At 38.5% G+C, this 15,194-nt stretch overlaps 1 protein-coding gene across 1 annotated transcript; it reads right to left on the minus strand.

Moving 5' to 3' along the window:
- Positions 1-8,338: 8,338 nt before the first annotated feature.
- Positions 8,339-9,453, minus strand: LOC140007194 (putative F-box protein At1g67623). The gene is made up of 3 exons (XM_072049887.1): positions 9,329-9,453; positions 9,066-9,228; positions 8,339-8,737 (listed from the first exon to the last, which is right to left on the minus strand). The coding sequence occupies exons 1-3, from the start codon at positions 9,451-9,453 to the stop codon at positions 8,339-8,341; spliced, it is 687 nt and encodes a 228-aa protein (XP_071905988.1).
- Between the last annotated feature and the right edge of the window lie 5,741 nt (positions 9,454-15,194).

Genomic DNA, 15,194 nt, shown 5'->3' on the forward strand with positions numbered 1-15,194 from the left:
CATACATAGCTGGTGTTTTATTGCAAACCGTGTTCAATTAAATTTTATCCGATAAGTGAATTAGTAAGTATGGCATATTGGTACTCTGTCTCATAGTGGAGGAAATCGATAAAGAGCCGGTGTTTTATTGGAAAAGGGGTTTTACTAGAGAACTGATTGATAAATAAATGTATTAATGGAAAAATGGGTGCATTGTTCTTATAATGGAGGAAGGTCATAAAAAGCTGGTCTTTTATGGGAAAGTGATACATTACGGAAGTGACCGCTATTTGGTTTATGAAATTATCCCAAAAATATTAGAATTAATTAATTTATTTATATAAAAAATTATAATATATATTTTAGTATAATTTACTGATTGATTTTAATTTTATTGGATAAAAAAATTGTTTTATGGAAAAGGGAACTCTGTTGTTATATTGGAGAAAAGCCATGAAAAGCTGGGGTTTTATTGCAAAACGAGTTATCATATATTTTATCCGATAAATGAATCTATTAATGGAAAAATGGGTGCATTGTTCTTATAATGGAGGAAGGTAATAAAGAGCTGGCCTTTTATGGGAAAGTGATACATTACGGAAGTGACCGCTATTTGGTTTATGAAATTATCCCAAAAAATTTAGAATTAGTTTATTTATTTATATAAAAAATTATAATATACATTTTAGTATAATTTACTGATTGATTTTAATTTTATTGGATAAAAAAATTGTTTTATGGAAAAGGGTACTCTGTTGTTATACTGGAGAAAAGCCATGAAAAGCTGGGGTTTTATTGCAAAACGAGTTATCATATATTTTATCCGATAAATGAATCTATTAATGGAAAAATGGGTGCATTGTTCTTATAATGGAGGAAGGTAATAAAGAGCTGGCCTTTTATGGGAAAGTGATACATTACGGAAGTGACCGCTATTTGGTTTATGAAATTATCCCAAAAAATTTAGAATTAGTTAATTTATTTATATAAAAAATTATAATATACATTTTAGTATAATTTACTGATTGATTTTAATTTTATTGGATAAAAAAATTGTTTTATGGAAAAGGGTACTCTGTTGTTATATTGGAGAAAAGCCATAAAAAGCTGGGGTTTTATTGCAAAACGAGCTATCATATATTTTATCCGATAAATGAATCTATTAATGGAAAAATGGGTGCATTGTTCTTATAATGGAGGAAGGTAATAAAGAGCTGGCCTTTTATGGGAAAGTGATACATTACGGAAGTGACCGCTATTTGGTTTATGAAATTATCCCAAAAAATTTAGAATTAGTTAATTTATTTATATAAAAAATTATAATATACATTTTAGTATAATTTACTGATTGATTTTAATTTTATTGGATAAAAAAATTGTTTTATGGAAAAGGGTACTCTGTTGTTATATTGGAGAAAAGCCATAAAAAGCTGGGGTTTTATTGCAAAACGAGCTATCATATATTTTATCCGATAAATGAATCTATTAATGGAAAAATGGGTGCATTGTTCTTATAATGGAGGAAGGTAATAAAGAGCTGGCCTTTTATGGGAAAGTGATACATTACGGAAGTGACCGCTATTTGGTTTATGAAATTATCCCAAAAAATTTAGAATTAGTTTATTTATTTATATAAAAAATTATAATATATTTTTATTTAATACACTGTGTAATTGTACTAATATTTTTTATAATTCTAGAGAATATTATATATTAATAAGTATAATTTTTAGTATATATTACTATATTTGTAATAACAAATATAATTATATAATATATTATTACTACATACACATATATATTATAAATATATGGACATATATATTTGCATGATGGGAAACATCTGTGCCTGCGTCATGTGCATCCCTTCAATAACGTATTCCAATTTGTACAACGAATGCATCAATACAGGCCCAGAAATGTATTGTAAGTTCTCCAAGCCTGTCAGCAGCATAGACATCCCCATTCAAAAGTGAGGCAATCTTAAGCTCCTAGTCCAGCAGCTAATTTTCCCTATCGAAGTACATATTCAACCAGGGGTTAGCTAAAGGAATACATTACTCATACAGACTTCGTGTTGGGTTTGAAGATTCCATTGGTGGACTTTATTTTGGTACAGACGCAAAGCAAGGAGCCTAGCTCAATTAATGTCAACCATTGCTCCCTGACCAACTGTTAGTATTGCACGTATCCGAGAGGTTAACCAGACGGGCAGATTTAGTGAGTGACATTTAGATCCTTAATGTTTAGACGATAAGTTGCCAACAAACAATTAGAATGAGAACAGGCTAAACTTACTACATGCCAATGTGGTCTGAAGTATATGGCTGACGCATCCTGCATTTGACAGCAATTACAAATTTTATCTGATAATTTTTCCTCATGTGCATTCGGGAACCTGCATACAACATACGTCATTCCCAACTTCGACATTTTTAGAATTTGCATAAAAAAACTCAGCGATGGCCCTTTGCAAACAAAAACAGAAGGGAAGAAAGTAGTACCAACATATATGAATTAGACAGACCCAGTGTCTGACTAAAGCACAAAAGTTTTTAACCTGTGTGTCCCATCAGAAGATAGGTTCTCTCCTTCCAATGGTTTGGAGAAGCTTCCGTACAGTGAACGGCCCATAAACTGATCTTCCTCATGCTTTCAAATTTTCCTTTTTTTCTTGGTCTGTGCATATGATCAGACGCAATTTTAGCTATCAAAAAAACGAAATGAACTATTGTCAACATAGTCCTGAACATGAATGCATCTAAATACCTCCGGAGGATATATGTTTGGGGCTTCCCGTTTGCGCGTCACTTGCTTTGCTGTGTTCTGCAGTCCAAGCTTGCTGACAACATTAACATAAAAGTTCCAATCCACACTGCCTTCTGTTACGGGTGATTGTCCAAAACGGTTTTGCTTAATGAAATCTTGTACATTATCAGCACGGGCCAATTTCTTCAGGTGTCCTACAAAATCTCCTTCAGGATCTGCAAATAAGTTTTGTGTCAGGCCAATCTTTGAACGGATGCTCTTCCGTAGCAAAAGCCACATTTCAAAGCCAAAAAGACCAGGTCTTACCCAAATAATTGTCTTCTACAGTGTAACATGTATAAGAGGTGGGGAAGATGGCATTGTACGGCTGAAGAACGAGTAATATGGAAACAGTTAGGCCTGATCATGTTGTTTGTGCATACTGGAACATATACAACATAACGATCAGTTCCCGTATGGTGCACTTACAGAATTAAGGACGGATTTATACGGAGAATCATCGACTAATATCGTGTTAGAGCTGTTGTACGACTTATATTCTCCCCACACACGTTTCAGGTCCTTAAACATCACCGTTTTGTCTGGATTTTCCCTAAGCCTGGTTTGTGTCATAGTGCACCGCGACTGATCCTGCACAATATTGATTGTTCCCGACTTTGATTTATCAGAAGTCTTACACACGGACTGACTACACACAATCGAAGTAATTTGTGAATGACATCTCACCCAAACAAATAACAGTCTCTGCTCCAAACGTTCATTCATTTTTTTGGATAGACTGTCCAACACTGGTTGAATGTTGTGGCTGCAGAAAACACAACTGTCTTGAATTAAGGGAACAACAGAAAAACTTGTGGACGTTCTAGTTAATCAAGTAATTGAAATATAGGTTGGCGGATACCTTAGCTTTGATGACCAAACAGCGACCTCAAAATATGACAGACAGACCTGCAAAAATTCACGGCAATGTGGTCTGAAGTTAAAGTCCCGATTTCTGGTCATCCTTGTAAATGCACTGCCCAGAAGCACTCCATTCAAATCAAGAATAAGAAGCTTCTTCTTTGAATCATTGCTGGACGCAAGTTCTGGCGGGTTTTTTTTCACCCTTGTACCTTCGGCTGGGGAAAAAATGAAGGCATACAGCATTTCAGCACATGGATTGTGCATGTGAGATCAAATTTGAATGTCATAATGAGAAATCAAACAAGAGGAAATGGAAAGTGTAAAGCAAAGTTCTGGGGCCGAGGATTTATTACAATGGTGTCACAAGGAGATGCATCGGAACAGAGGTACATACACTTTTTATGGTTTCCTTTATACAATGATTAATTTCGTACCAATAATTTGCTACAGCCCTAAAGAATTTAAAATTTAATATTGCCTTCATATGCAACGAACCAATTACAGTAAAGGCGAGACATAATGTACCGTTCCCTGTTTCCTGATGGCCCACATCCTTGGTAGCATGATCTTGCAAATCTCCTCTGGTTACAGCCTCATGTGCCTGTTTATTTTCTATCAGGAAAGCAGCATAAGCGAATGGGTCCGCAAGTTTACCCAAAGCGATCTCCCAGGCAATAAATTTTCTAGCAATGACAACATCAAGCTGTACATACATTCAGAAACAATGTCAGACGCAATAGAGTCAGCTTGCCACAAGGGGTTGTCAATGTGTGCACTTACAAATTCTGGCCGACACCCCTTTGCCCAACATTGCGCAAACTTCAAAGTGAAAACCCCGCAACTCGCCCCGTCTGTCTGTTTTAGTTTGTGTTTTACAAGAATAAATGTCCAGGGTTGATTTTCGTGGAAAATTTCCATCAAAATCCATTCCTAAAAAAGGAAATAAATACAGCAGGTTTCGAATGTTAGAAAAATGTTACCTTCTTCGGAAACGAAGCTAAGGTACGCTTTTGGAGTATACTCACCACAGATTGCATCAAACCTTGGTAGATGGTTTTGTAATTGTCCATAGAATCAACAATGTACACCTGTTTGTCCTTGACATGTGCAATCATGAGCAACCAATGATTTGAATAAATGATTGGGAAAAAAATCTGCAATCGCATACAACAAGCAATGTTGAATGTGTTAAAAGCTAAGGCATGTTAGGCTAAATCCAATTCCACTAACATGCAGCTGCTACTCATATTGTATAAGAATGTTAAGGCGAGAATGATAGCTAATGTTTACCTTTTCAGGATTTGACTGATAGTCGTCATTGCTTTGATCAACGAATGTCTTTTTGGTTGCGGGAGATATGCATGGATAGTCTAACACGCATTTAAGCTACAACCAAGTGATTGAGAAGCAAGTATTAGGTCCACATTTTGCAAGGCACAACAGCACATACAATAATTTTCGTTACGTACCCAAAACATAGGATTGAAGAAAACGAATTGCTTATATTCTTTCTGGAGTAAGTGAAGGTACTGGGTCACAACCTTCACAGAATGGAACAAATTCAAACATTCAACATCGAGTGGACAATTTTTAGCGAGATTAGTGAACAAGGTAGGCCTGTGCAATCGCATAAAAAACTTACTTTGTCACTGATTAGTGTGTCCTGAAGCATCACTTCCTCCAGTTCTTCTCTTGTAATATCAAAGAGATGCTGCCTATCTAGTGTACTCACACAGCTGTGAACAATGATTGACATGATTACAATAATCAGATGAAAGCGAGATCAGTGTTAGCCAAAGAAAATACCGACACTTTAACATACATCTGCGGGACGAGTTCTCTGACATGAAAGCGTACGGCTTCTTTCAATTCATCAGGTGCTACGCCGGAAGCTTGTGGTAGACACTGGACAATAAAGGTATTAGCATATAAAAAGGGGATTACATGAGAGTGCAAGAGCATGTCTTACATCTCGTAGAAATGGCAATTTCTCAATTCCGCAGTCCTTCACTTCGATGGCACCAACCCTTTGTAAAATTTGTGTCACTTTATCCGCAACCTAGTCATACAAATATTGGGTTATGCTCCTGTGTTGCCATCGAGAAGAAGAAACAAAAAGGAGTAAAATAACTTTGTCACATACACTTGCCCCTTTTCTGGTTTGTTCAGACAGTATGACAACATCTTGAAGGTGTGCCTTTTCCCCCACAACCGGCCCCACCTCGACCCCAGCACACTTCCCCCCCTTATCCATCTTATTTATTTCTTCAACTTTTCTATTCGCGTCCCCAGTCTCACCAATGACAGCATCAGAGGTATAGGATTTCTTCCACATCCAACCACCATCTTCAGCTTTGAATGCCAGTTTTTTGAAGTACGATACTCCCATATTTTGGGCGTAAAATCCTCTGTCAACATGGTCAGCCAAGAATGGCACATTAAAGCGCCTAAAGAGCCTGGTCAGCAACATACCAAATGGGAGATGTGTTCTCTTATTCTCCCTGCTCTTAATCTTCCTAATCCTGTTGAGCATTGTTGCAATGATCAAATTGGCTATGTTGACGGGTTGTTTGTGTAACATATGCCACAATATAACTCTTTCTAATGCACTAATGGAAGTGATACTTCCGGCTTTGGGTAAAATGTTATGAGTTATTATCAGATGTAACAGCCGTGGCAACACTTTCATATACGGCGCATAAAACTTAGTTTTTTTCCCCGTGTTCATAACTCTGTCACCATTTTGCCTAATCTCTCCAAGAAATTCTAGGTCATTGTACCCCTTCACAGCAACCTTATCTACATTCTTTGCGCTAATCCGTTTATAGTCAACAGTGTATCCACTGTCAACCAACCCAAACTCTGAACACAAAACCTCGGTAGACACTGACACTTCTACATTCCTAACGACTGAACGCAGAACTGACTTCTGCTTATTTGCCCTACAGTTAGCATAGAATTCCCTAACCATCGCATCATAGCACTTGTCATTATTTGCCATCAAATTTAACAAATTTTGGGCATTCAGATATTCCGTGATATCAATACACTCACCAGCGAGAGCTTCTACGTCGACCCACATGCCTGCATACACTGGAAGACTCATACAGGCCTCCATGTTACTGCCTATGCTTGCTCCGGGATGCGATTCAATTGTTGAGTACTTTGAGCAACAGAGGAAGCGAACGCGATAAATCTACTTCTTCTTCGACCTTGCCGCGAAAAACTTTTCGAAAAGCTCCAAATTTCAGAAAGGGGGGGGAAAGCTTTAACCGAAACTGTTAAGTGTGTTTACACAACAACGGAGCTTTTGATGGGCTAAACAGGAGAAACGATGAGAAGTTCACGAAAGACAAGCTTTTTGTGGGATAATTGATGAGGCGGGGACGGGCGTGGAGGGGAGGCAAACCCGATTTACATATTCGAAAATCAACCCGTTTCGGTATTGGAGCGTGTATTCGAATCGGGTTATGCGCAAGCCAAATAACTTTGGCAGCAGATTACAATCTATATAATAACAAATGTAATTATGCTTTTATATAATTAATTAATATTATATACACATATATTATAAGGGATACCCTCAGAAACCTCCCCCGAATGTCCTTATGGAAAAATCATGAAATGGATAATTTATGGACGATAGCCAAAAAGAGCTCCCGTTTTATTCAACAACTTGTTTATTTTCATTTCATCCGATAAATAAATTTGTTTACGGAAAAATGGGTACTCTTTTCTTATAATAAAGGAGAGCCATAAAGAGCATCACTTTTATTGTAAATCGAGTTTATTTTTTATATTATCCGATAAATATATTTATTTCTGGAAAAAAGGGTACTCTGTTATTATAATGCAGGAAGACCATAAAGAGCTGGTCTTTTACTACAAAGTGATACTTTACAGACTGGGACCACGATTTGGATTATCAAATTATGCAAAGAAAATTATGTCATTATTATATATTTTTTGTTATGCATTGTATAATTATACTAATATATTATATCACTATACAGTATATTATACATTAATTAAAATTTTTTATAAATGTATATTATAAATACTGTTATAGTATATATTTACATATTACTATTTAAATATATTTATAAATGTATTTTATATGTGCATATAATTATAATATATATGTGTATATAGTAATATAAAATTAAAGATTAGCATAATTATATAATGCATTATATGAATATGTATAATAATTAATTAATTAAGTTGACAAAATCATTCAGCAATTTTCTTTGGATAATTTCATAAATCAAATCGTGGTCTATTCATCGTAGTATCACATTGTCTTAAAAGACAAGCTCTTTATGGCTTGCCTCCATTATAAGAACAGAGTACCCTTTTTTCCATAAGTAAATTGTTTTGCAGTATCTAATCAACCACCATTTCGTTTGTACTTAGTAAACTTCTCACTTCACTACAGTATCCGTCACGTAGATCACTGCTGAGGAGTTCCCTCTTTACCTTCTAACTATCATCCTTTATTCTTACATTTCATACACGTTTGTCTACAACGGCGTTTTGTCGAGAAAATGTCAGAACATACAAGGGCCAAGATAAGCTGTTTATGTTTTCATACCAGTAATATTAAGAGAGTAAGAAGTAGCGGTCAATTCAGTTGGCAAACATAAAAAAAGCGTAACGATGTGTTGTCAACATTCAATCTTACACACTAACGATATGGCAGGGCAGCACAAATTGCTCGAATTTCTTCATCGCAAGCGCACCCTTCACATGTACTCTCCTCCACTTCATCGGGATGCATAGGCCATGAAGATGTTTTCCTCTCATGTGTCATGGCACAACAAATGGGCGTTGGGTTTAGAAACACAGGATTCTTGACCCATATCATCCTCAGCAGCGCTCGCAAATTCTGACGGCAAAGATTCACTCTGCCTTGAAGAAGTCTGGATTTCATGAGCAGTCTCATACCTTTGCGCTTTAACTCGTCCCCACCAACAAAGATGTAAATTATTCCCAACGCATATGCAGCATCGGCATGGCCTGAATTAGCAGCTTCTTCCAGGTTTTCCAATGCTGAGTCCTCGTGCTTATCCGAAAAAAAATCAACCTAAGCAGTTCCAAGGTTGATATTACAGTCTTGCGAAATGTATGAGTAACGAAAAAGTTTAAAAGTGCAGGCAGAACAGTGGCGGCGAGACAACAGTTATTTACTGGGGCCCAAAGCTGCAGTAACCTGTTGTACGCCAATCTTTTGGGTGAAGTGTGCTGACCAAAATCACATTGAAGCTCAAATGAAAGAGATGATGTGAGCTTGGTGTAGAAATTTTGTAACTCAAGTATGGTTATGGAATGTTAGTTCATTACTATTCCATTTAAAACATTACCGAATTTTCCCATGACTATTGCGTCTTACGTTCCAAAGCAACCCAACTTACCACTCCTTTTCGGTACAAGGCTTCTGGATTTTTGCTTTGTCTGCACTTCTTCAAGAACCTCGACACTTTGTGGTTTTTTGGCCACGGAACGATTTCAAACCTGTCGAGGGACACCCGCTGGTAAATGTTCTTTGCCTCGGAAACTTCGTTGAACAACTTACAGCTGCAAAATAATAGAAATGATCCATTAAACTAAAACGAAAAGCACAGAATGGAACAAGAATACGCCTCTTCCAGTTTGTATCATCCATAGCAGAACGAACCACAGTTTTGCCCGGAAAAGATCAGCGGATGAAGAAGACGCGACACGTGCAAGCACCTCGGATAGCACCTCGGTTGGAAGGGAGAGGATGGAGGTTCGTGAACTCCGTTTTTGTGCGTTGGCCATGACCGGTTAACTCCTTTTACTGGGCACAGTTTAGTGAATCCCTGAAAGCCCCAAGAATGGAGTAAACTTCAAACAAAAACTACTTCCTCATAAAATCCAAAAATGATAGATCAGGTGTAATATCCCACTGTTTCTGGACATCCGACTAACCTTAGCGTTCGTTCGAACAGAAATGGGAAAGTGGCGACTTCTCCTGCAAACGACGCAACATTCTGTCGTCAAAAAACTGTCATCCGTAACATTTTTTCAAACCAACCAACGTATGTGTCAATACGGTCAATTCATCAGAACCGTAACAATACACCGATAGCAAGGGAAGATGAACAGTCATGAACTACACGTACATCGTAAATTTACGGGCGTTAATCGCATAGCAAAGGAGGTTCCACAGTGATAAACAGGGAGGGTTAGTTCGTACCTGTGGTCGTCAACCAACTCGTAGAAGCCGGTAGCACAGATTTGGCAGACAGGTCGGGCGGGGTAAATGGCAACCAAAAGGTCGCGTCCGATGCATATCCACACTGACTCCTCGTATGCTGCCACGAACGGGGTAAATGGCAACCAAAAGGTCGCGTCCTTCAAACTTGTCCAGACTCACTCCTCGTATGCTGCCACGAACGTCGTAACCCGAACCCATTAATTGAGAAGACGCACAAAGAGCTGGTGTTGACAAATGTTTGGGTAAATGCCATAAAGAGCTGGTGTTTTTCCTCTGTAACGCTCGAAATTCCACACTTTGGGGGGGGAAAGTTTAAACCGACACTGTTCAGTGTGTTTACACAACGGCGGAGGCGTTGATGGGCTAAACAGGAAAAACGATGAGAAGTTCAAGTAAGACAAGCTTTTTGTGGGATAATTGATGTGGCGGGGACGGGCGTGGAGGGGAGGCAAACCCGATTTACATATTGGAAAATCAACCCGTTTCGGTACTGGAGCGTGTATTCCGAATCGGGTTATGCGGAAGCCAAATTACTTTGGCAGCAGATTACAATCTATTGATATTAACAATTGTAATTATGTTTTTATATAATTTATTAATATTATATACACATATATTATAAGGGATACCCTCAGAAACCTCCCCCGAATTAGCTTATGGAAAAATCATGAAATGGATATTTTATGGACGATAGCCAAAAAGAGCTCGCGTTTTATTCAAGAACTTGTTTATTTTCATTTAATCCGATAAATAAATTTGTAATCGAAAAAATGGGTACTCTTTTCTTATAATAAAGGAGAGCCATAAAGAGCATCAGTTTTATTGTAAATCGAGTTTATTTTTTATATTATCCGATAAATATATTTATTTATGGAAAAAAGGGTACTCTGTTATTATAATGCAGGAAGACCATAAAGAGCTGGTCTTATACTACAAAGTGATACTTTACAGACTGGGACCACGATTTGGTGAGGCTTTTCCAGCAGTAATACTTTTGTTATAAAACTAATAAAATTAAATACTATAATTGAATTGAAAACATACTAGGTTACAAGTTACGTCCGCTACTAAACCCTTGTTCCCTATAAAACTTTCGGTATGTTTCCAAAAAAAAATCTGAAACTTAACGTACTACAAAACATGCCACTTTATTTTTAAGAGCTGGTATAGTATGCGTTGTTTGTTCAAATTTTCCTAAACCGTCATATAATTATTGTTATGTGAAATAAAAACCATACTAGTTCTGTCTTGGCCGGTAGTTGCTGCTATAAAGAGCTAGTATGTTTGCCACAAAAATTTGGTTCAAAACATACTAGTTTTCCACCGTCCGCTATTTAACCAATATTTCCTATAAAGAGCTGGTATGTTTCCCATACAAAGAAGGTACAATGTTTGCCATATAGAGCTGGTATGTCATGCGCAATTTCGTTTTCTTATTTTAACTTTCACATATTCAATTTATGTTAAATACATAAATTTAACTTTCAAAAATTGGCGCCAAATTACTTCTTCTATTGCCGCCTAGCAGTAATAATTTTTTAATCACCTTCATTACATATTAAATTTCTGTTATTGTCGTTAAATGTAATTACCAACCAGCTTTTGGAATTGTCAATTAGTTTACGTGAGTACAATTTATAAGCTGATATACTAATATTCGTTTTGCATAGGTTTCCTCTATTACGAGTTTCTTCCATTTAATTAGTTCTCTCTCTCTTGCATTTAATTAGTTTAATTACTTACTTATTTTATGTTAAATAGATAACCTACTAGTTCACTTAAAATTTGTCAAACTCGGCATTTTTCCTGGCACATCCGGTGCTTACAAAAAAATTTTTTTGTACTTATAACCCCTCAACTTTAGTAATCATTCTAATAATTTATTCTTCTTTCAATCTTCTACCAATACAAGGACCAAAGGGGCATCCATGGAATAAAAATACCTTCTCACACATGAAAATAATATTGTAATCAGATTTGGACTGCGTTGTTACCAAAAAACGCAATAGAGTAAGGGAGGTCAGTGAAATTTCTGTTAAATGGGATGGGATGCCACTGAAATTTAAATCAACCTCAGGGGAGGATAGTGAGATTATTCATATTTATTGTATTCGTTCCGAAACATCAACTATACATGATGGGAGACTCCAAGTACTGAACCAAGCAATAACCTCATCCACACCCAAATAAGCAAACAAATGTGTTGACTACTGTTGGCGAAAACCTATTCCCTCCAACCCCCAAATTCTTGTTAAAGCTGCTGTCCGTCGACACCGTGGGAGCGCCGTGTCCTTGTGTTTCGCAGAGATAAAGTTAGGCGGTGTCGCGGAGGAGATTAACCTTTGCGAATGGCTTCTTCGTCTTCAGCCGGGTCGGTCAATAGCACGGTGTGGCCTACATTATATTGCAATTGTGGTCGAAGCTGTGCAGTTCGGGTTGTCTGGAAGTCTGAAGCAAACAGGGGGCGCCACTACTATCGCTGCGCTAACGCCCTGGTATGTTCTTCGGTAGAACTGTTTCTTCCATTAATTTCGGATTGCTAAGGTAGTTGTATTGCAGAGGCCCTGTCGAACGTTCATTGGCTGGTGTGATGAGTTTGCACGAGCAACGGGGTTTGAAGTTCCCGATCCCGCCCCCCCGTCAAGTACCGCCCCCGTTTTTCCTAATACACCCGCGGCGGAGGTGTCTGCCATCATAGCTGAACTGAGAAGCATGCAAAGGAACGTGACCATCCTTAACATTGCTGTGGTAGCTGTGGTGGCGGTAGTCCTTCTTCTGGTTCTGAAACCGTGAATTCATGTGTTCGCGTTGATTGCATTCCCTCCAAACCCCCCCTACAGTACTGGACTATGGTGTCCGTAAGGATAGAATGGCCATTAAGGCTCGTTTACAGCCTCTTGTATTTGTGGTTGCCACTGCTGTGCTCCTTATGCCTTTTGTCCCTCCGTTGTCAACCGGTGGTTGCCGCATGTGGTTTTTCGGCCAACCGGCGGAGTGTTACTGTTTAAATGGTGATTTTGCGTTATATAACATACTCGGTTTCCGTATTTGGTTTATTTTGACATTCTGCATTATGTGGTTTTTCGGCATGCCCTGTTCCCTTTGTCCCACGAAATGTGTGTGCGGATGAGGTACTACGGATCGTTGATTGATCGATGAACGTCATTAGTCAGTGGGATGGCAATCGCTGCGTTGTTAAATATGAACTTCAGCTTAGCCAGGCAACTGAACAAGCTGAAGGTTACGTACAACAAAGTGGGATGTGGCACAGCATTGTTAGGTTAAATTGGAAAATTTGTGGAGTTGAACGACGAAACAAGTTCTTACTTATATATTTGGGTGTAAGTACCATCGCTTACATATCCGACAAACGGTGCACTCCTAATTTTCAGGCCTTGCATATTATCATCCCCTAACCCCTACCCTTGATACGCTAACAATCAAAACCATGCATGGTACGCCCAACAACAGCAAGGGCCATGAACAAACAACCACCCACCATCCAAATATGATCTTCAACAAAAAAATTAAAAGCACACCGCCGTACCTGCGAACCTTCACTCGAAACGCTCCACAATAAGACCAAACATAGGGTTTAAGGAGGCAACCGTGGTAGCTACCCTCAGAAAGCTGCGGTATTTTCTGCGGCGCACAGTGAGGACAAGGCTGTCAATAGCATCTCTGTCTTCAAACGTGATCTCTACAGCTGATGGATTCCAGCAAATGGTTGCGGTGTGAAGGTTGTCCGCAATGGCAACGTTCCGTGTCATACTAGCGGGGTACCCCTGGTCAGCCAGAAACCTTGTTACAGACCAGTCTTCAAAGTTGGCGCCGAAGAGGATCCAGACGTCGGTATGGAGCAGTGGTTTTAGACCCAGGAAATGTGCAACAAATTCCTCCTTGCCCGCAAACCATGCATTGTAGGTCATGATATAAAACGCCTTCAGGTTCTGCATAAGGGGGAGTGGACGGCGGCGCCACTTGACCAGCGACCGGAATACTTCCTCGTTCGCAATGGGGTTGCGAACGGGGATGCAAGACACCAGCATCGACTGTGGAAACTCCGCTCCGGGAAACCTATCTAACCGAACCAGGGCTTCCTCAACTATCCACTTCACTCCAATGTGGTGAAGTGGTAACACCTCATCTTGAAAGTAGCCGACCATGCCTCCGTTGTTGAGGACATGTATTTGAGGAAATCGTCCAAGTGCCATGAGTCAGTATGGAAAAGGATTTTGGTACGACGAGCCTGGTCGGTTCAGGGGTTAGAAAATGCAGAACGAAGCTATTCTTTCGTCTACTTACGTCTTACAGGTGGTAAACAACTGAAGCGGCCCTTTTATAGCGAAGGCTGTTGTGCCAAACCAATGCGGAAGTCAATGGGCATGCAAGGAAGAAGTTTAGTTTCGGGAAGCTCTTATAGGAGGAGATAAGGATGACGGACCTGGGTTTAAATGGAGGAGCTTGCAGTGCATGGACTGAGTGGTTAAGAGCAGTTTGACCCCTCTCAGGCATCCTTTTGCGGACCACGGTTAACCAACCTAACTTGGGTTAGTGCGATAATAAGTCACAGCTGGCACTGCATCTAAATTTTTATTTGGGAAAATTAGAAGAACCAAATGGCATGCATATTTCTGAATTGCACTACTCCGCTGTAGAAGACCAGCTGTGGACGGGTTCGGCAGGAATATGAGAACAGAGTACCCATTTCCGTAGACAGACATTTTTTTCCTAATACAATAATAACAATGATTTTTTCCAATAAAATACCAGCCTTTTATGTGTTTCCCGCATTACAACAACAGGCTACCCATTTTCCCCCTTTTAGCTGTGGGTCGAATAACAATGCAACCATTTTCGAAGAAATGACCAGCTCTTTACGGCATTCCTCCATTACAACCAATTACATACCCATTGTTCCATACACAACTTAATTTAAGAGATAAAACACAGATAATAGGTTTTCTAAATAAAACACCACCTATTCGGGGGTTAATCCTCCGTTATAAGATGACGGTACTCATACACCGCCAAATTATGTATTCATACACCGACTGAATTAAAAACGGGGTGGATTGGGTTTTTTTCTAAATTTTTTTCCATTAATTAGTTTTTAATATAATTTTTGGATTTTCCCTTTACAAATAATAGTAATAGTTTAATGGTATGTGGACCTTGATTTTCCTTCATATTTTTGAACTATTCTACACCATATTATTTTTCTTTTAAAGTATTCATTTGAATTCTAGGCCTGGGATTATGTATTTGAGTTATAAAGTAACCCTTGTCCACTTCAACATAC

This window comes from Coffea arabica, chromosome 5c (genome assembly GCF_036785885.1).
Source record: "Coffea arabica cultivar ET-39 chromosome 5c, Coffea Arabica ET-39 HiFi, whole genome shotgun sequence".
Classification (NCBI taxonomy): Eukaryota; Viridiplantae; Streptophyta; class Magnoliopsida; order Gentianales; family Rubiaceae; genus Coffea; species Coffea arabica.